We start from the raw sequence: 21,342 nt of genomic DNA on the forward strand, positions 1-21,342 counted from the left end.
TTATGATATAGTTATATTATCTTTTTATGAACATATTTGTTATTATTTTATGTTACATGTATAGATGTGTCTAGTTCCCAAATATACATTTTTGTTCGTTTCTTATTGCTTAAAGAGCATTGATGTTGGGTTGTTCGGCCCACTAAAAAGCCCTTCTCATACTTCGGACCTTTAACAAAAATAGCCCAAAACGATTTTTCTTCTTTTTGTATGTGGATATAGCCCAAAACTTTGTTTAGAAAAGAGAACTTTTCCCAGTATAAAATCAGCCTTTTACAAAAATGAGGATTAATTACTTATTGGAGTAGCTGACAGATAAATTCATGGAAGAAAAGATTCGAAAATACATATGTTGAATTGAAAGATCATTACTATTTAAGCCAAGAAAAAACAGCTTCAAAATATTAGTATATGATCAAATTTCTTACAAAGCAAATACATATGTAAACTTGCATTGCATAATGTTCTTTGATGGTCATTCGAAATTCATCAGTCTCAGCTGATTTTATGTTTTATATATCTATATATATATTTATTTATATATATAGAAGAGTTACATTAATTAGGCTCAAGAAACTACTTTTACATAAATATATATATATAGCACACACAAAACAAAGCACATAGGTTGTTATGCTTCATCATGCAATGTCATGATCAGATCATCTTTGTAATGTAATGAAGAGTCAAAGCATCCACCCAGGGATGAATCCGTTGACTTGTTGACCATGATTATTGTTGCTCATCTGCTCTGTTACTGCTGCGTTATACCTATAGAGTTTTTATTTATTTATTTATTGTTTCAACCCAAACAGAAAGACATAACATTAGCTAAATATAACTAATATATATATATATATATATATATATATTTATATGTGTATAAAGAGATAATAATTGCAAGTTACCCTATCTGCAAAGTGGGATTGCAATCTAAGGGTTGGAAAATCAAGCCTTGAGGTTGACCATGCTGATGACCGTAAGATATAGCTTGCTGCTGCTGATGATGGTGATGATGATCTTGCTCAGTAACATCCCATGACTGTCGAAAGTTATTCCTTGAACTGATCTCATCCAACTGCCAAAATTAGTCATAATATATATAACATGATTTTGTATACATACTTGTTAGAGTTAAACTCTCATTACCAATGAACTTGTAATACTACTTTCTAAATTACATTTTCATGATATTCTAACATAATATCAAGAGTCAAATACTTGATTCAATTTAAAAAAAGAACGATGCAAAAAGAAGGGACAAAAAGATCAAGCCACTTATTATTGGGACATAGTGAGTAAGAAAGATCATCTCTTGTGTTTGAGCTGTCAAAAATTAGTGAGCAAAAATAAAACTTAAAAGGATGTTAGAAAGGCTCACATAATTTGAGAGAGGATTTAGTTTTGTATTAATAAAATAGTATATAGCATGGGTACTCTACTTACCACCGCTAATTAATTTTGAAATAGAAACTTATTCTTATTACCACATATCCTACTTTCTAAACCATATTTCATATAATAACAATATTTGAATCAAATGGTCATGTAGAAATGAAGCTGGCGGAATGAAAAGTATATATAATAGTTTATTTGTTTATAGGGGAAACTGTTGTATATTACCTTTATTGTCAAAGCTCTGTTAGCTTCTATTAAGTTGTGTTCCTGTGTACGAAAACTAATATTATTGAGTACAGTTATAATTTACATAATATATTGTATGTTCAATATTGGAACACCTAGTTTATCTATATATGCTTACCCTGCTCTGTAGATCAGAAAGCTGGTCAAGCATATATTGGGTCTGCAAACATTTCATAATCAAACAAAGGAAATATTAAGGTCAAATATAGTTAAAACTGTATATTTATATATATATATATTTATATATTCACTTCATCACCAAACTCCATGTATAATGTATCTATTATGCTTATGCAAAATTCGTTATGCATGTGTCATGTGAGGCTGTGCTTCGGATTAACTGAAGGAAAAGTCCATAATTATGTTTCCACATTAAGAAGAGTTTTATATTCCATTTTTTTTTAAGTGTTTATGTCGATACTTATCTAAATTATTTGTAATTTTTTTCAAAGTTTTTGAATGGTTTATCCTACTAAAAATAAGATCAAAACAATTATTTTTTAAAAGTATATAAAAAAATCAATCGTGTATATCAAAATATTTAAATTTTATTTGAAATAAGTACAATGTATACTATCATGAAATAAAAAAAATTATACTAAATTTTTTTCTTGAATGCTGAAATAGAAGAATGTTCCTTTGAAGAGGATAGATGCATGGTTGAATTACCCTTAACTAATATAAGTTTATGTGTGGGTCATGCACTGTGCCTTGGCGTTTAAAAACAAAAATCAACAATTCTGAATGTTATTATGCTATTTTTACATATATCATAGAAAACCATGTTATTCAATCACACACAAAAGAGAGGATTATGTATAAAACTAGTAGTAAATATTAGATTAGATTAGAGGTAATAATAAAGGCAAATAGGGTACCTTAGTGGACCTAACTTGCTTGAGTGAAGACTCAAGTTGACGCTCAATCTGCTCAAGCTCTTTCGTGTTTAGCGGGCCCAAGTCTTCCCCAAGAAGGTTTCTACAGTACCAACAAAACAATGGTGTCACTATTAGTATTATTAAATATCGAGTATTATATAATTTAATTTAATAGTTTTTATGTAATTTCGTAAACTAATCATAAAATATCAGCTTTAGAAAGTATTAGATATTATTAGTAGCCAATAACAATACTCAATTATAAAGTTGGACAAAAAAAGTTCACCATGGAAAAATATGTGTGAATATTATTTACGTTTGTAATATGCAATATTATATTTTGTTAAAAAAGATGCAATATCATTACAAAAACTATATTATGGGGGAGACCTTTTCCTTAACTCGTAAATGTAAAATCATAATTCTGCTCTGAACTTTTAAACAGAATTGTCAGATGAATTTTCACTTTTCTCCATTTTCACTAAACTAGCTAATTTAATTTAATTATTTAAGGGAAGGAAAAAAAGAAGAAGAAGACTTGAAGTCATCATATATTGATGCAAAATATACTATATTCTAATAATAAATAGTGGATTTGATCTTACAAAATATTCTGAATGACTCAAGCACTATATTGTAATAATCTACAGTAAACAAGTTAATTAATTGTCCAAAATACATGTATGTGGTCATAATAACTAAAGCCTCTCAAATGAATTAAATTACAATACAGTAGTGTCTAGCTTAGGGAGATTTATAATATAATCTGTATGAGCATGTATATGTAATAATGTAAGTACCTTTGAGTTCGTTCTAGGGACTCAAATCTAGTTTTCAGTTTCAGGTACTCCCTATAGCTGCTCTGTAATACAGTACAAATTGATGTCATTACCGAGAAAAATAATCTGACATAAATCAAGTACTAATTCTTGACACAACTGACATTGATTGAAATATATATATATGTATGAACTGTACTGTAGATTACTTCCAGGTGTAAGGTTTAGAAGTATCCCACTTATTTAATACAAAACCATCATTTTAATATAAGACAATTTTGGAGTATAAATAATAAGACAAACATATATAATTTGTGTGTGTGTGTGTGTGTATACCTCAAGCTCCTTTGCAGGTTTGCAGCTGACTTCCACAGCGCCATAGCTGCACTTTTGGTACCGTTCAAGTGTTTTGACCATGCTGCTTTCAACAACGAATACAAAAACAAGTCTAGCTGAGTAATTATATGAAATCTTATTTGAGTAAGCCTTATATGTGTGAGTCCATAATAAGGCTTACACACCTGAACATGCATTATATAATTACAAGTAGATATCATGTATTTAATTTACATTTGCTTCGAATAATAAGTTTAATGGTATCAAAATGCATTGCATTGATTATGTAAGTCTATTCTCATTAAAAAAATGGTATTTTTAAGTATACGAAATTGGTCAAAAGTGACTAGTGAGCAAATTTCATTATTAAATTCTATATAAGACAAGACCAATATACTATTTAGTTGTATATAACTGATCATAAACTCAATAGTTTACCCCAATTTAGAGCCATTGAATCTCTCCTGCTATAGTAAGAAAAAGAAAAAGACTACGTTTTCCACCATAACCTACACTAATATATATATATATATATATATCATATTAAAGAAAATCTAATTAACTCTTAGAATAGGGTAGGGAAATAATTTGCAAAAAGAATAAAAGATCCTCTATTGTATTGACTGATGCTCATGACCTATGCATGTCAGTGGTCATTCAAGCTAGCTATATATATACTCAAATAAATACCATATATTGCATGGTTTCAAATTTGAATGCGTTAATAAGAAAAGAAAAAACCATTGTAAACATAGAAAAAGATCAAACAAATAGATTATATTTAATAGTAGATCATGATTTATGGTTGGTTGCCTTATCAATCAAATTAATAGTACTGCTGTACCACCCCCCTGGTCAATATATTCTTTTCTTGGTTCACGCATATGTAAATAATCAACGAATAATGTTATATATGGCTATTTTATATTGAAGATCAACATTGTTAATTGTTCCCCAAACAGTCAATGTGTTACTGTTCTATTAAAAAGAAAGGGATCTATTGCGTAAACTTGTGGTTTTATTCTCCACGAGGACTTAGACAAGAGATCTCATGTCTCTAATTTTATTTATGTTTGGTATGGAACATTTGTCTATAATCCTTGCTAAAGTGTCAAAAAAAGATACATGAATTCATATTTTATCATAGGTGTTGGGGTTTGAAGCTCACACATTTGTGTTTTGCGGATGATTTATGAGCTTCAAACTTCTCAATATGTCATCCGGTTTAGAGGGCCAAAACAACTGTTTATTGCTCTGGAATGGAAAACCAAGAGGTGCAACAAGTCTTGAATGCTTTCGGCTTTGTGCAAAGTAAGACGCCTTTTAAATACTTGGTATTCCTATATTCCTATATGCTCTAAGAGGATTTCTAGTGCAAATTGTGAAAACCTAATAGAAAATATGATTGCTAGAATTAGTGCATGGAGTTCTCGGAATCTTTTCTATGCTGGGGGAGCAGTGTTGATTAATTCGTTTCTACTGGCGATCCAATGTCATATTGGGCTCAGATAATGATTCTTTCTAAGAAAATCTTAAAAACAGTTGAACAAATTTACAAAGATCATCTTTGGAGTGGAGTCGCTGATTTGAAAAAACCTAGTTTAATTGCTTGGAATGTTGTTTGTAAAGAGAAGAAATATGGTGGTTTAGGCTTTAAAAGCTTGGACAAGTGGATTAGGTTTGTGGAATTACGCTGTAATGAGGAACAAAAGTGGTACGCCTCTACCATTTGGAAGAGGTATAGCGTTCCAAAACATAGGTACATTGTTTGGCTAGCTGCTTGGATCAGTCGATTGAAGAAAAAGGATAGATTGTTGAGGCAAGAGATTCAAATAGATAATCAATGCTTAATTTTTGGCTTGGAGGTTGAGTCACATGATCATTCATGTGTCTACAACATGAAAGGTTTCCATGAAATTCTAGTTTGGGTGGGTTTTGGGATATACCAATCCAAGTTCAAAAGTGTGCTAAATTGGATAAGAATGTGCTAAGGTAGTAAGTGTATATTTTTACTATCAATGCTTGTGTTTACTTTGTTTGGAAGAAAAAGAATCGGTGCACACTATTATGAACTTTGTCAATTGTGTAAAAAACTAGATTTGATTGGATAGCCTACAAGTTAAGAAGATAGGAGATAATAGATAAATATTGGTTTTTGGGAATCTTTAACTAATTATATCCTAGTCAAATCTTATAATTAGTTGAAGATTCCCGTTGTAAATTAAAATATGTAAAATTTGATATTGAAATTCACTAATAATAACATATCATCTTTTATGATACCTGACAGCTCAAAGTGTCTATTAGCATTTTTTGACTCAATTAGGATCTATAATTCTATATATTGCAATATTGTACTCATTTTTATAAACTTAAATTTTAGTGATGAGTGCATTATTATGTTCTTATAAATAATTTACTATTTTACCTATGTTCTTATGTACATGACTCACTATTCTTACATATATTTCATGTAGAATACTATACTCTAATATACTTCTTAAAATGGTAGAAATATTTTGCTCACTAATTTTGAATCAAGTGTCACATGCACTATGTGAATCTACTGCCGTTAATTTTTCACACACTATCTAAATAAGTGTGAATCTAATCCCTGCAAAAGATATGACTCATAATGTTTAAGAAAAATTATAAAGTTTTATCTCAAAATTAATGGGCGATCAGTAAAGTTACCCCTATTTTTTATAAATTGCTCAATATTTTTATACTCCAATAACCTATAATATTTTTCTTCTTTCTTCTTTCTTTTTGGTTAATTTAACCTTTTGAAAAAAGAGTGTATTAACTAATAGTAAAATCTTATTTAAAAATAATAAATAAATAAATCAAAAGTTAGAAGCCACAACTAGCTTGTTTTTTTCTTTTTGAATTGAAATGAATATTTCAGAAAAAGGCTATAAAACACAGAAAACATTACAAACTAGCAACTGAAAGTTACCTAAGACAAAGTTAGCCTTTGTTTAATAAATAGTTTATTTTGATTAGAAGAAAAGTATTAAATAATAAAAAATGTTTTAATTTCAAACTAAATATGTAGATGAGAGCGTCTAATTAAATTAGTAATAATAAAATAGTCTTTGGGGATTTGTCTCCAAAGACGGAATTTGAGAACAAATTAATTACAGTTTTTTTTTTTTAATTATTTCGGATAATTAAAATATTATTATTATATTAGTAATTTATTCATATCAAATCTCTCCAAAAACAATTCTGTTAAAAAATCAAGGACAATTATTTCCGTACTAAAAAAAATATATAAAATATGATCGATCGGTACTAAAAAAAACCAAATGTCTCTTCAAAAAAACAATATCAAGAAAATACACAATTCATCCATCATCATCATCATCAACATACTCCTGATTCTTATCAGATCTAATATACATATTCATATATAAAATTCCAGTACATGTATAATCATACATAAAAGATGGAAAGGCATGTAAATGAAGAGATCTAATAATGTAAGTAATAGATATATATATATATATATATATATTAGTACCTAGGGCTGCTACAGAACTCATAGAGCTTGCCACGGTTGGAGAAGATGATAAGAGCAACCTCAGCATCACAGAGAACAGAGAGCTCATAAGCTTTCTTCAAAAGCCCATTTCTTCTCTTTGCAAATGTCACTTGTCTGTTTATCTTGTTCTCTATCCTCTTCAGCTCCACTCTTCCTCTCCCCATGATATATTATATATTATATATAACACTAAATTTATATATATTATTCCACACTGAATCAGTACCCTAGCAAAAAAACCTCCCCTTTTTATTTTCCTTAATTTTAATTACTTTTATTTTATCTTAAAAAACAATAATATATAACTTGTTTTCTTTTTTCCTTTTTTTTTTTTATATATATAATTATAATAATAAAAAAAAACTCAAATCCGATCTGATAAATCTTAAAGTATTTTGCTTGTTTTGTTTTTCTGGGGTCAGTACCAAACTGTCCCCAAATTTGTGAAAACACAACACAATTGGGTACACTCTTATAAACACAATTCACTACTGGTTGAAACCCTAGAAAGAAAGAAAGAGAAAGGAATGGAATAGTGGAAATAGAGAGAGAAAAATGTATATATATATATACGTGTTTGATGGTTGTGGTGATATGATTTCTGATATTTAATTTGGTTGGATTCTCTCTATATCTCTATCTACCACTCTTTGGTTTATAACCTTAGGATTATTCGCCAATCTACACACAGTATTCAAGAAAATTAAAACAAAAAGTAATGAATGAAAAAGAAAAAATTATTGATGCTTTTTTAAAATTTTTAGGGTGGTATTTTATACTACTTCTTCACCTTCATATAAAACCACTTTTCCCACGGTAAGATATTTGCTACTCTATCTTTTGTCAAAGAAATTTTATTCACGCGCACTGCTGGCGCGTCTGTTTACTTTTCAGTGTTTATTTTTTCTTTAGGGGCCAAAAAAGGAGAGATAGTCAAATTTGTGGGACAAAAATGCCCTTTCCAGTTAGCATTAAATTACATTAACGTCTTCATTTTTTGTACGTACTTGTTGTAGATTTAATATTGCGATGGCTTAGCTCACCTCAGCTCAGCCCACAGTGGATCCCTATAAATTAATAATTTTAGCTAGGTTATCATATTTGGGAAGTACATTGTAATAAATTTGGTAATGGAAGAAGAAAAAATCGTCAAAGAAGCTCTTCAATTAAATTTTCAAGAATATTGGCAGAGGATGCAAGGAAAGATATAGAAAAGGTATTGTACGAGCTTGTTTTTACAATATGGCCATGAGTAATTGCATATATAATTGCATACGATAGTTTATTTATCTCACTTAATCTAGTCTTTTTTTTTTTTTTGATAGAAAGTGTTTATAACATAGATTCCTAAAGAGTTGGACCTCTCGGTCATTACAAAATAGGGTTTTCGGGACGGAAGCAACCGGGAGAAACCCAAAAGTCTGATGGGTAAAAGCCCATCTAGCCACATTATGATCGGCAAAATTACAAGATCTACTGACATAAGAAAAATAACAAAACTACTAAAGGATAGAGAAGACTTAGTACAAAATGAGATATAGTTCTCTATTGTCGAACGAGACCCCTTCCCATTGATAGCATCAATGACCACCCTCAAGTCATTCTCCACAATAACATACTTAGAGCCGATGTCCAAGGCAACAGACACAGCCAAAGAGCAGGTCGTCGCTTCACCACTTAATCTAATCAAAATCAAGTTTATTGGTCTTATTAATTAACATATAATCACTAGCTACAAAATCTAAATACATTTTCATAGAATTCCTAATTGAATTCTTGACAGCACTAGATTCACATCACATTAGTAACACATCAACAAATTGTTTGAAAAAATAAATATAAATAAATGTGTGTATTACTTTGATACCATTGTGTAGTTCTAATTCGAATTTGGGAAATATTAGACCCCAGGTTTAGTATTGTGAGGTATTAGAGACACAAAATAGTGATCAACACACCTAAACACAATGGCTATTGGCTGAGAGAATGAATAGGACCATACTTAAAAGAGGGATGTGTTGATTCCTTGGAGCTAGTTTAGAAAGAAAGTTTTGGGTTGAGGCACTCAAAACTATTTAAAAAATTTCAAAACATTACAAGAAATGTGGATAGGGCATGTCCCTAAGATAGATCACTAAGGGTCTTTGGTTGTATTGCCTATGAACACATAAAAAAGGGCAAGTTGCAGCCTAGATCATTAAAATGCATGATTTTAGGCTATCCAAATGGTGTCAAAGGTTATAAACTATGGTGTTCAGAACCTGGATACAAGAAATGTATCATAAGTAGAGATTTTGTCTTCAAGGAGGATGAGATAGCAATGAAACCTACGGTTCACAATGAAATTCAACCAACAATTCATGTTCAGGATATGCAAATTGAGGTAGATCAATAAACAAATCCTCAAATGTAGAACAACATCATGAAACTAGATTAAAAACTGAAAGTCATGAAGATCAAACTGACCTGAGTACATACCAGCTTGAAAGAGACAGGGTGAGAAGGGAAATCAGACCTCCAAAAAAATTTGGCTATATAAATTTTATTGTATATGCATTGATTGCTGCAGAAGAGTTAGAATCCTCTGAACCGACCAATTATTATGAAGCTGGCAAAAACAGATTAAAATGGTTAAGGGCAATACATGAGGAAATGACATCTCATACCTGGTGTTGAGTCAATCAAGTTCAAAGCAAGGCTAGTTGCTAAAGGGTTCACTCAGCAGGAAGGAGTGGATTTCAATGAGATCTTCTCACCAGTTTTTAAACAAATATCTATCAGAGTTATGATGGCTAAGGCAACAAAGGAAGAGCTTCATATAGAACAAATAGATGTAAGGACTGCTTTCCTACATGTAAATCTAGATGAATAAATCTACATGCAACTACCAGAAGGATTTAAAAGCAAAGATCCATAACAAGTTTGTCTACTAAATAAATTTCTCTATGGTTTAAAATAGGTCCCAATGTAGTGGAATTTAAGATTTGATAAATATATGAATAAAATTGGATATGCTTAAAGTAAATATGATCCATGTATCTACCATAATAATTAGATATACCTGTAACTTTATGTTGATGATATCCTGATATTTGGTAAGGAGAAATTAGATATTAACAGGTTGAAAGTAAACTCAACCAAGAGTTTAAAATGAAAGATCTTGGTGCTGCTAAGAAGATTCTTAGGGTTGATATCCAAAGACCAAACCAAATGTCATTATTCTATCTCAAAAGGGTTATTTACAGAAAGTGTTAGACAAGTTTGGAATGGACTGTTCTAAGATTGTCTCAACACCTCTAAGTCAGCATTTCAAGCTGTCAAGTTTACAAGCACCAACAACAGATGCTGAGAAAGAGAAATTGAGTAAGATCCTATATGCAAGTTGTGTAGGAAGCTTGATGTACTCTATGGTCTGCACTAGACTAGATTTAGCACATGCCATGAGCATCACAATCAAATTTGTTGCTAATCCAGGGAATGTACACTGGACAACACTGAAATGGGTAATGAGATATATAAAAGGCACATTGAATAATGGTCTAACATGTGATGGCGCTAGCAACTTCAAAGAAGTAGTAACTGGATATATGGATTCAGATTATGCAGGTTGTTTGGACACTAGAAAACCATTGAGAGGGTTTGTGTTCACAGTTTATGGTGGTTGTGTCAGTTGAAAATCTAATCTACAAAAAGTAGTGGTTTTGTCTTCTACAGAGGCTAAATACATGGCTGCTGCAAAGGCTATAAAAGAAACAATATGGCTTAAAGGATTAACAAGTGAACTCAATATCAACTTAGAAGATATCACAGTTCACTATGATAACCAAATTGCTCTCCATCTCATCAAAAATCCTATGTTTCATGAGAGGACAAAATATATTGATATCAAAATGCACTTTATTAGAGATGTGATACAATCCAAACAAGTCTCTATGAGAAAGATCAACACTCAAGAAAATTATGATGATGCTTTTACAAAGAGTTTGACAATAGACAAGTTTAGACTTTGTCTAGACTTACTCAACATTGGTTCTAACTAAAGTCTCATCTGAGACTCACTTTTATTGAAATTTAGATTCAGCTCTGTTAGCTACTTTATTTGGCATGGATTACTCTGTTATCTAAGTGTACTAAACCAGGTAGAAATTGTGAGGTTTAGCTCACTTAGACAAACTCTTAACTACCTTGACAATTGGTAGTTAAGTTGGTTAGGCTTTGTCCTAAGCTAGCTGAGTTTTATAAATAGGAGTCTTATGACTCATTTTGAGATGTGATCAATTTTGAAACAAAAAAGAAAACTCAGCTTGTAAATGAGATGAATTCTCTTAGTATTTAGGCATTCCCATGTGTTTGATTGGATTATCACTACTTGTGTATTTGTGTTCTTGATCTAAGTGTTTGTAATATTCATTCGTTCCATTCAATAGCAAAGATCAACACAGCCAACAGAGTTGTTTTCTACTCAGGGATTAGGTCCAAGTTTTATCCAAAATTTATGATTGAACCTCGTTAGTTTCCGTCCATTTTCATTTTTGTTATTTTCAGTTTATGTTTCAAGTTTTTATTCTTTCTTGTTTTTGTATTCTTGATTAGTGCTTAAGTGCACAACAATGCCTAATAATCAAACTTTAAAAACGATACTAAATTTAAAAATTATTTTCGAACATATAAATTTTATATAAATACATAATAACTAAACTTCTAACTTCATTCTTATTTTGGCATTTAATTTTTTATTTGCTTGTTCAAAAATCAAAATTGTTTTAAGCATACAATATGGAGCAAATATAACAAAGGGAATCAGAAACTAAAACCAAAGAGAAAAAAGAAAATAAACAACATTGAAGAGACAAAAACGCAATAAAAACTATAAATGAATAATAAAAAAAAATATAGTGAAATAAATCATATATACAAAACAAAAAAAAGAAATAGAAGTGGATAAAAATCATATACTCTAATAATCAAATAATACCCCAAGCAAACACAAAACCCACAAAACCTTAAATAAAGAATCTAAAATACAAATATTAACACAATACAAACCAAAAACACAATCTAAAAATTAATATATAAATAAATGAAAAAAATAATGAGACATTCACATCAAATGCAATTGATAACTACAATTAACCAACACGCCCAAAATGAGAAGAGACACCGCTGATGACCGCTGAACAAAGCTCCGATTACTGCCGATGAACAAAGAAGAAGGCAGCCACAAATGAGCAACCCGCGAGCACAATAAAGAAGAAGAAGAAGAAAAAAGATGATCTTAAAATATTAGAGTAGAAGGAAAAATAGAAAAACAGAATACCTAAAATACAAATAAAACTAAAAAAATAAAGATAAAATTAATTCGGCTACAAACAAAAATATGAAATATGAATTTAAATAATAGGTTTACAAAAATATTGAAAAAAAAAATACCATAAAAGAATGATAAATTTACAAGTATCATATTTTTGTAATTTTTTTTTATAAAATCTCATTTTTCATACAATTTTCACTTTCTTTTAGAGTGTGATATAGCCCAGAACATTGGTTCAAATGAATTTATAGAGTACTTTTTCCCAATACAAAATGGTGAGAAACTATAAAAAAGTATACATTTCCGCCTTTTGCAAAGAACAGAAAGCAGACCAAAAAACAGGATTAATTACTTTTGGAGTAGCTGAAATATAAATAGTACCATAGAAGCAAAGATAGGAAAATATATATATTGAAAGATCATTAATATTTAAGCCAAAAAAATAGATTCAAAATCAAATTTCTTACAAAAGCATATATGTAAAACTTGCATTGCATAATGTCCTTTGATGGTCATTCCAAATTCATCAGTTTCAGCTGATTTTATGTTTAATAAATATAAATATATATATATATATGTAAGAGTTACATTAATTAGGTTCAGAAACCAGTTATATATATATTTATGGCACACACAACAAAGCACATAGGTTGTTATGCTTCATTATGCATTTTCATGATCAGATGAGATCATCATCTTGTAAAGTGATGAGGAGTCAAACTAAAGCATCCACCCAGGGATAAACCCGTTGACTTGTTGACCATGAGTATTGTTGCTCATCTGCTCTGTTACTCCTGCGTTATACCTATAAACGGTTTTTTTTTAGAAATATTAATATGTATATATATGTAGAGAGAGAGAGAGAGAGAGAGAGAGAGAGAGAGAGAGAGAGAGAGAGAGAGAGAGAGAGAGAGAGAGAGGAATTGTAAGTTACCCAATCTGCAAAGTGGGATTGCAATCTAAGGGTTGAAAGATCAAGCCTTGAGATTGACCATGCTGATGACCGTACGATATAGCTTGCTGCTGCTGATGATGATGATCATGTTCACTAATATCCCATGATTGACGAAAATTATTCCTTGAGCTAATCTCATCCAGCTGCCAAAATTAGTCAAAATATAACATGATTATTTGAATATCAAATGGTCATGCATGTAGAGAACAAAAAAGAAAAGAACAATGCAAAGCTACCCCATTATATATTACACACATTTTTTTAGTGGGAAAACTGTGATGTATATTAATACCTTAACTGTCAAAGCTCTGTTAGCTTCTATTAAGTTGTGTTCCTGAAATGTTAATACCAATTAGATAAAATAATATACAATAGTAAAAACAGCTGGCTATCGGTATATATATAAGTGTTCTTAGTGCTTACCCTGCTTTGTAGATCAGAAAGCTGGTCAAGCATATATTGAGTCTGCAAATATTTCAAGAACCAAAAGAAATGTATTAATTACACATATAGTTAAAATATGTATATGCAAGAATTATTAATATAAACAAAAGTTAGATTAGATCATTAGAGGTAATAATAAAGGCAAATAAGGTACCTTAGTGGACCTAACTTGCTTGAGTGAAGACTCAAGTTGGCGCTCAATCTGCTCAAGCTCTTTCGTGTTTAGCGGGCCCAAGTCTTCCCCAAGAAGGTTTCTAAATGAAAAAAGAAGAAAAAGACTCATTATTAACTAAAGTAAACTCATGACTACCTAGCTTAGGAAGATTTTTTATATAATATGTATATGCAATGTAAGTACCTTTGAGTTCGTTGTAGGTACTCAAATCTAGATTTAAGTTTCAGGTACTCCCTATAGCTGCTCTGTAACAGAAAAATAAAATTGAAGTCATTACCGAGAAAATAAGCTGACATAAAGCAAGTACTAATTCTTGACATTTGACATTGATTGATATATATATGTATGAACTGTAGATAACATCCAGGTGTAAGGTTTACAAGTATCCCACTTATTTAATACAAAACCATCATTTTAATATAAGACAATTTTGGAGTATAAATAATAAGACAAACACACACACATATATATATAATTAGTGTGTGTGTATATATATACCTCAAGCTCCTTGGCAGGCTTGCTGACTTCCACAGCGCCATAGCTGCACTTTTGGTACCGTTCAAGTGTTTTGACCATGCTGCTTTGAACAACAAATGCAAAAACAAGTGTTAGAAATTTATTAGAAATCTTAATTAGTAAGCCTTATTTTATATGTGTGAGTCCATAATAAGGCTTACACACCTATAGATGCATTGTATATTGAGTATGTAAGAGTCTTTATCTTTTATCATAAAAGGGTGTTTCAAAACATGAAAAAATGTTCAAAAGTGATGAGTATTGAGCAAATAATTGCATATTAAATTGTAAGATAAGACCAGTATACTATTTAGCTGTAACTGATCATAAGCTCAACAGTTTACCCCAATTTAGAGCCATTGAATCTCTTCCACTATGTAAGAAAAAGAAAAAGACTACGTTTGCACCATAACCTATATTAACATATATAAGAAATCTAACTCTTAGAATAGGTATAAAATAATATACTATACACATATATATGGACTGACGCTCATGACCTATGCATGTCAGTGGTCATTCAAGCTATATATATCACTCAAATAAGTACAATGGTTTCAAATTAGAGAAAAAGATGTAGCTAGAAACTGTAAACAAATAGATTATATTTAGTAGTAGATCATCATGGTTTTTGACATTAATTTGTTTGGTTGCTGTACCACTCATGAGAACAATCAAACTATTACACTGTTGCTACTCTGGACAAGAATCTTATCACGGTTCATTCATGCATATGTAAATACTTAAAGAATGTTTTGGCTATTATATATTAATTGAAGATCGACATTGTTAATTGTTCCCCAAACAGTACCCAATATATGTTACTGTTCTATTTAAATAATATATGTATAGCCTGAAAGAGTGCTAACGCAACTCAACTGCTACAACTTTGGAGAATCATCATCATTAGTATAGGGAAAAAGTTAATACTTATATATATATATATAAGTTTTATTGGTTTTAATTGGGTTCGGATTTGATACAAAGCATTTGGCTTAGCTTTTACAGTTTTTTTTTTTACTTTTAAGATTGAAAAAACTCTTTTAAAAAGTATTTTTGGAGATGCTGATATTTTAATTTTTAATTTATATAATTTTTTTGATAACTGAAGAAAAAAAAGTTATTTATATAATACTTATCCAAACAAAAAAAAAATAAACAGAAATACAAGTTTAGTCAAACAGGAGCATATCTCATTATATTGGAACTGTTAATTACAATCTCACACGGTTAGGATCGATTACAAAATTGTACTCTTTATTTACAAGCTTAATTAGATCATAAATAGAAATTATTTTCTTTCTTATAATATTTTGTAAAAGAAAATTAATTACTTTTGAAGAAGAGAATACTAATTAATGGTAAACCTTATTAAAAACATCATAAAAAATTCGAAGCCACACAGGCTAGCTAGCTAACTATTTTTTTTAATTATTATTTGAAATTCAGATTTCATAAATTGCTAGAAACCCAGAAAACATTACGAACTAGCAACTGAAAATTATCTAAGATTTCATAAATAATAAAAAGGTTCATTATTAGAAAAATAGTAATAAATAATAAAAAAATTGTTTTAATTACAAAGTGAAAATGTGGATGGGGCTCTTAATTTTTTTTTTTTTTTTTGGCCAATTTTAGGGTTCTTAATTTTTAATAATAAAAGGTCTGTAAATTGTTTTTATATATAATAATTAAGAAATCTTTGGAAATTTTGTCTCTAAAGGGGGAAATTTGGGAACAAATTAATTAAGACAGAGTGAAAAATACAAAATATATATATATATTGATTTTTTAGTTTGTTAATTAATTGTTTCGGATAATTAAAATCACATTATTTTTTTTGTTAGAAATTATTTTTATAATACTCTCCAAAAAATTCCGTTAAAATATCAGTCGAACACAAAATCAAGGACAATTATTTCCGTACTTAAAAAATATATAAAATATGATCGATCGGTACTAAAAAAAACCAAATGTCTCTTCAAAAAAACAATATCAAGAAAATACACAGTTCAACCATCATATACTCCTGATTCTTATCAGATCTAATATACATATTCATATATAAAATTCCAGTATGTATAATCATATATAAAAGATGGAAAGGCATGTAAATGAAGAGATCTAATGTATGTAATAAATATATATATATTTACCTAGGGCTGCTACAGAACTCATAGAGCTTGCCACGGTTGGAGAAGATGATAAGAGCAACCTCAGCATCACAGAGAACAGAGAGCTCATAAGCTTTCTTCAAAAGCCCATTTCTTCTCTTTGCAAATGTCACTTGTCTGTTTATCTTGTTCTCTATCCTCTTCAGCTCCACTCTTCCTCTCCCCATGATATATTATATATTATATATAATATATATATGATCAGATCAAATCTTTTTATACCTAAATAAATATATTATTCCACACTAAATTAGTACCCTTGCAAAAAAAACCTTCCCCCTTTTATTTTCCTTAATTTTACTTCTCTTTTATCTAAAAAACAAAAACGCACAGATATTATGTAATAATATATAAAGGAAAAATATTTAAGTTGTTTTTTTTCTTTCTTTATATATGATAAAAAAGAAAATACTGAAATCGATCGATCTGATGAATCTAAACAATTTTGCTTGTTTTGTTTTTCTTTCTTCTCTCTTGGGTATACCTACTGAGCCTTTCTCTTTCTGGGTCAGTACCAAACTGTCCCCAAATTTGTGAAACACAACACAAAGTTGGATACACTCTTATAAACACAACCACTTGTTGAAACCCTAGAAGGAAAGAAGAAAGAAATAGAAAGGAATGGAATAGTAGAAAAAGAGAGAGAAAAATATATAATATATATTTTTTTTATATGATGCTTGTGATGAAATGATTTCTGATCTTTAATTTCTTAGCTTTGGATTCTCTCTCTTTATCTATCTATCTATCTATCACTCTTTGGTTTATAACCTTTGGATTATTTGCCAATCTAAATTCTGTATTTAATAAATATATTAATTAAAGAAAAATAAATAAATGAGGAAAAGAAAAAAATGTTGATGCTTTTTTTAAATTTTTAGGGTTGGTATTTTCTACTTCTTCCTGGTTTCATATAAAACCACTTTTGCCATTGTAAGATGTTTGCTACTCTATCTTTGTTAAAGAAAATTAATCCACACTCGCAAGGTTAGCGCGTGCATTTACTTGCATTCCAATAAAAGCAAGTGTTTTGAGTTTTTTAACGTTAATGTGACACCAACGGCTTACAATCGAGCGTGAGCGTTTCAAGTTGTCATTTTCTGGTTTATGAAGTATCAGAAAGTCGTCACTAACCTTAAAATGGTTTTCCACGTGTCGTTTTGTGTCTGTGTTTTAATAATTTTTCTTTTTCAGCAAAAACTCTGAGATAAAACAAATTGTGAGACGAAAATACCCTTTGGCATAGTTAATTGCATAAACGTGTAGAGGTTGTAGATTTCATATTTGTACTCTTGTAATGTTGCACTAGCTCAGCTCAGCCCACAATGGAGTACCCTATAGCTACTTTTAGGTTAACGTATTTGGTTAGTAAATTGTTATAAATTTGGTAATGAAGAAAGGTCAAAGAATAAGTCCTTCAATAAAATGTTCAAGAATATTGACAGAAAATATCACCTAGCTTGTTTTTACCATTTTCTTCTTTTGCTATCTGTAACTCTCTCTCTCTCTCTCTCCAAAAAAAAAAAAAGAAGTAATTAAATTGTATAGTGAATGTATGATGACATACTTTAAAAAACCATGTTTGCAACTTATTAGTTAATATAATAAAAGAAAGAAACTTTAATATATTGCATCTAACGGTCCTGAATTGTGCAGTTCTTATTCTCATTTGGAAATTGTGGAAGAAAATGAGCATGTCAATTTTTGTTTCTTCACACTAGTGAAGAATTTCAGAATTTAACTAATATTGGTATTTAAAGTTTATAATGATTAAAATTTGAATGCATGTGCATGCATCTAATATAGTGCTTTATTTATTATACTGGTCATCGAAATTTTCTTCAATATTCTGTACTTGTGTTATGTTACTGTTTTACCTCTACGCACATTTAAGTGTCATATCTAAGATTACAAAACAAGCAAAAACAGGCATATATATACTTTCATTTAATTTAAACAAACAATTACATCGATTACTTGCTCAAAAGAAAAGAAAAACATAATTACATTGATTACATTGTTAATTATGCATGAATCGCATTCATTTTGTTCTCTTTGCATTCAATATAACTTGAAGCTAATAGTTTAGTTGAACATTAGGAGGCGTTTGGTTGAGAGGAATGAAAATATAGGAATAGGAATGGGAATGGGAATAAGATTAGGAATGGAATGGAATAAAATTTAAAATGCATAAAAAAAAATTGATAAAAAAATAATTAAATTTTTTTTCTTGTTACATTGGAATGGTCATTCCTTCCTTTTTAAAATGGAATAGCCATTCCACCAAAATGGTGGAAAGAGCATTCCATTGGAATGCCATTCCAATACTTTAAAATGCAACCAAACAAAGGAATGGAATGAAAATTATTTCCTTTCCATTCTATTCCATTTCATTACCTCCAACCAAACGCCACCTAATATCTACCGTGGGCATCCAATTAATGGTGCCAAGCCAACACTACTTTTATTAATACTGTTTAATAATGGGTAATAAAAATATGTAGAATTTGATATAATTTTATTATGGATATTGATTAATTACACTAATAATAATATGTTAAAATTAAAATATTCAATTTTGTTTGTAGTTTTATTGAGTACTTATGAATGAGACTAACGAGGCTTTCAATTTTTTCCCTTTTCATAATAAAATATAGAATAATGATATGTGCACACTTAAATTACATCCATATATATTAAGTTATTTTTAATAATTAGGACTAATTTTGAAATAAAAATAATTAGTTGAAATTATCTATCACATAAATATATATCAAATTTATGTGTGATTTGTATTAGATTATTACTATATATACATACAAAATTATACATATGGCAGTTATATCATGATGCGGTTCCTACTGCGGCGAATCTTATTAAACGAAAAATTATTATGGACCCGGGGTGTCTGGTTTGTGGCAGTGCTGTGCCGGAGACATCAAGCCATGCTATGGTTTTCTGCCCACGGTTACAGGAGGTTTGGGAGGAGCTAGGAGTTTGTGAGCTAGTTTCTTCTTGTGTTTCTGGATCTCTTGCTGATTTGCTGGTTGTGTTTTTTGAAGTGCTGCAATCGGGGCTGTTTCAGGAGGTCGTTATGGTGTTGTGGTGGATTTTGTTTGATCGTAACTCTGGTCTCTTTGGTGGTTTGCAAACGCGGTTGCCTGTCCTTGTGCCGTTGGCTCGGAATGTATTGGCAGAGTATATTGGGAACCGAAATCGGTTGGGGGTTCTCGCATGTATTCCCAGAGGAAGCAGCAGTAGAGTGGATCGTTGGAGGGCGCCCCCTCCGGGGTGTTTTTCCCTGTGTAAGGATGCTACTGTCACTGTAGGGAAGGGGTTTGTTGGCCTTAGAGGTGTTGTTCGTGATGAGTTTGGTGTGGTATGGGCTTCATGGGCGGAGGCAGCTGTGGGGAATTTTTTGGTGGGGGTGGCGGAACTCTTGGCTGTGCAACTGGGTTTACAAAGGGCATTGCAGTAGGGGTTCGTTGGGCTACGGGTGGAGTGTGATTCTTCAGTTGTGGTCTCATGGATTAATGGTACAATTACAAATGTTATATTTAGTGCTATTGTTAATGATGTCTCTATTTTGATGGATGCGGCTGGTGGTGGTCCTTGCTGCGCTATTTCGCGTTCTGCGAACGGTGTATCACATGCACTAGCTAAATCTGTTACTTGTTCGTTAGGAGTTTTAGTTTGGACGGATGCCTGTCCTCGTTTTATTAGTGCTCCTGTAACAGTTGATTTATTGGTTTAATAAAATCTTTTCCTTCAAAAAAAATAAAAATTATATATATAAAATTAATTAATTAATTAAAATATTAATGGTCACCTTTAATTTGTTATCCAATTTAATTTATTGAATTAATTATTAAAATATTCAAACAATTAATTATGGTACAAATATTTAGTGGGGAAAAATCATGTGTGATATTTGAAATATTGGGAATAGATAGAGTTGTGGTGTTTTACTATTTTACCCTTAAGTTATGAGTTTACTTATGTGGGAAGCAAGGGGTAATTTTGGAATTACCCAAGAGGTTAACTTTTTTTTTAGTGGAATCTTAAGGCTTTTAGGTGTCTTAAGCTAAATATAGTAGGTTTAATTAGTTATTTATTTATTAATTATCCTTTTTCTAAATTAACTAAGAAAACAACAAAAAAAAAAAACAAAAGCTCTTTCTCCCTCTTTGAACCCTTATTTTCAGCCAAGGAAAAAATAAAAAAACCAAGGCTTCCTCGTCTATTTTCTTTGTGATTTCTAGCTAGTTTTGGGAGTTAAGATCTGAGGTAAGATCCTAGAACTATTCCTTTTGAATTTTCAGTAGTTTTCTTTGGTGTGAGCATGCAAATTTTAAGATTAGGTTATGTCCGAACTTAGGGTTCTTTTGGGTTGATTTCTAGGGTTTTATCAAGTTATTTGGAGCTTTTTTGAGATATATTTGTTGGTTGTTTTAGGAGTTGAGAAAGTTTGAGTTTAAGAACTCAAACTTGTCTTAACAATGGTGAATTGTGTATTTTTGAGTTATACTTCATTTTACTGCTTGGGTTTTGTTTGTTGGACCTTAATTAGGTGTTCTGGAGAG

At 30.3% G+C, this 21,342-nt stretch overlaps 2 protein-coding genes across 6 annotated transcripts; both read right to left on the reverse strand.

The window, feature by feature from the left end:
• Positions 1-440: 440 nt before the first annotated feature.
• On the reverse strand, positions 441-17,250 carry LOC115700827 (agamous-like MADS-box protein MADS2). 3 transcript variants are annotated; one of them, XM_030628489.2, is made up of 9 exons: positions 17,032-17,250; positions 7,164-7,424; positions 3,638-3,722; positions 3,323-3,384; positions 2,523-2,622; positions 1,763-1,804; positions 1,624-1,665; positions 909-1,078; positions 441-771 (listed from the first exon to the last, which is right to left on the reverse strand). In XM_030628489.2, the coding sequence occupies exons 2-9, from the start codon at positions 7,346-7,348 to the stop codon at positions 687-689; spliced, it is 771 nt and encodes a 256-aa protein (XP_030484349.1). In that variant the 5' UTR covers positions 7,349-7,424; positions 17,032-17,250; the 3' UTR covers positions 441-686. The 3 variants fall into 3 exon arrangements, with proteins under 3 accessions (XP_030484349.1, XP_030484350.1, XP_060957998.1); XM_030628490.2 differs by lacking the exon at positions 17,032-17,250 and having other exon boundaries at positions 3,638-3,719; positions 7,164-7,964; XM_061102015.1 differs by lacking the exon at positions 441-771 and having other exon boundaries at positions 915-1,064.
• On the reverse strand, positions 12,891-17,378 carry LOC115700828 (agamous-like MADS-box protein MADS2). 3 transcript variants are annotated; one of them, XM_061102016.1, is made up of 9 exons: positions 17,244-17,378; positions 16,742-16,981; positions 14,568-14,649; positions 14,253-14,314; positions 14,049-14,148; positions 13,874-13,915; positions 13,743-13,784; positions 13,430-13,593; positions 12,891-13,300 (listed from the first exon to the last, which is right to left on the reverse strand). In XM_061102016.1, exons 2-9 carry the CDS (start codon positions 16,924-16,926, stop codon positions 13,216-13,218), a joined length of 762 nt encoding a protein of 253 aa, XP_060957999.1. In that variant the 5' UTR covers positions 16,927-16,981; positions 17,244-17,378; the 3' UTR covers positions 12,891-13,215. The 3 variants fall into 3 exon arrangements, with proteins under 3 accessions (XP_060957999.1, XP_030484353.2, XP_030484352.2); XM_030628493.2 differs by lacking the exon at positions 17,244-17,378 and having other exon boundaries at positions 14,568-14,646; positions 16,742-17,038; XM_030628492.2 differs by lacking the exon at positions 17,244-17,378 and having other exon boundaries at positions 16,742-17,038.
• Positions 17,379-21,342: the final 3,964 nt, after the last annotated feature.

Source organism: Cannabis sativa, chromosome 8 (genome assembly GCF_029168945.1).
Source record: "Cannabis sativa cultivar Pink pepper isolate KNU-18-1 chromosome 8, ASM2916894v1, whole genome shotgun sequence".
In the NCBI taxonomy this organism is placed as follows: Eukaryota; Viridiplantae; Streptophyta; class Magnoliopsida; order Rosales; family Cannabaceae; genus Cannabis; species Cannabis sativa.

What these genes read in the sequence shown, in the direction of transcription:
- LOC115700827 (XM_030628489.2), bottom strand. Translation starts at nt 7,348, where the DNA reads ATGGGGAGAGGAAGAGTGGAGCTGAAGAGGATAGAGAACAAGATAAAC. An exon ending in TTTCTGATCTACAGAGCAGG is followed by an intron (nt 1,666 to 1,762) that starts GTAAGCATATAT and finishes TTTCGTACACAG; the next exon opens with GAACACAACTTAATAGAAGC. An exon ending in AATCCCACTTTGCAGATAGG is followed by an intron (nt 772 to 908) that starts GTAACTTGCAAT and finishes AAAACTCTATAG; the next exon opens with GTATAACGCAGCAGTAACAG.
- LOC115700828 (XM_061102016.1), bottom strand. Translation starts at nt 16,926, where the DNA reads ATGGGGAGAGGAAGAGTGGAGCTGAAGAGGATAGAGAACAAGATAAAC. An exon ending in GAGTTCTGTAGCAGCCCTAG is followed by an intron (nt 14,650 to 16,741) that starts GTAAATATATAT and finishes TGTTGTTCAAAG; the next exon opens with CAGCATGGTCAAAACACTTG. An exon ending in AGCCTGCCAAGGAGCTTGAG is followed by an intron (nt 14,315 to 14,567) that starts GTATATATATAC and finishes TTTCTGTTACAG; the next exon opens with AGCAGCTATAGGGAGTACCT.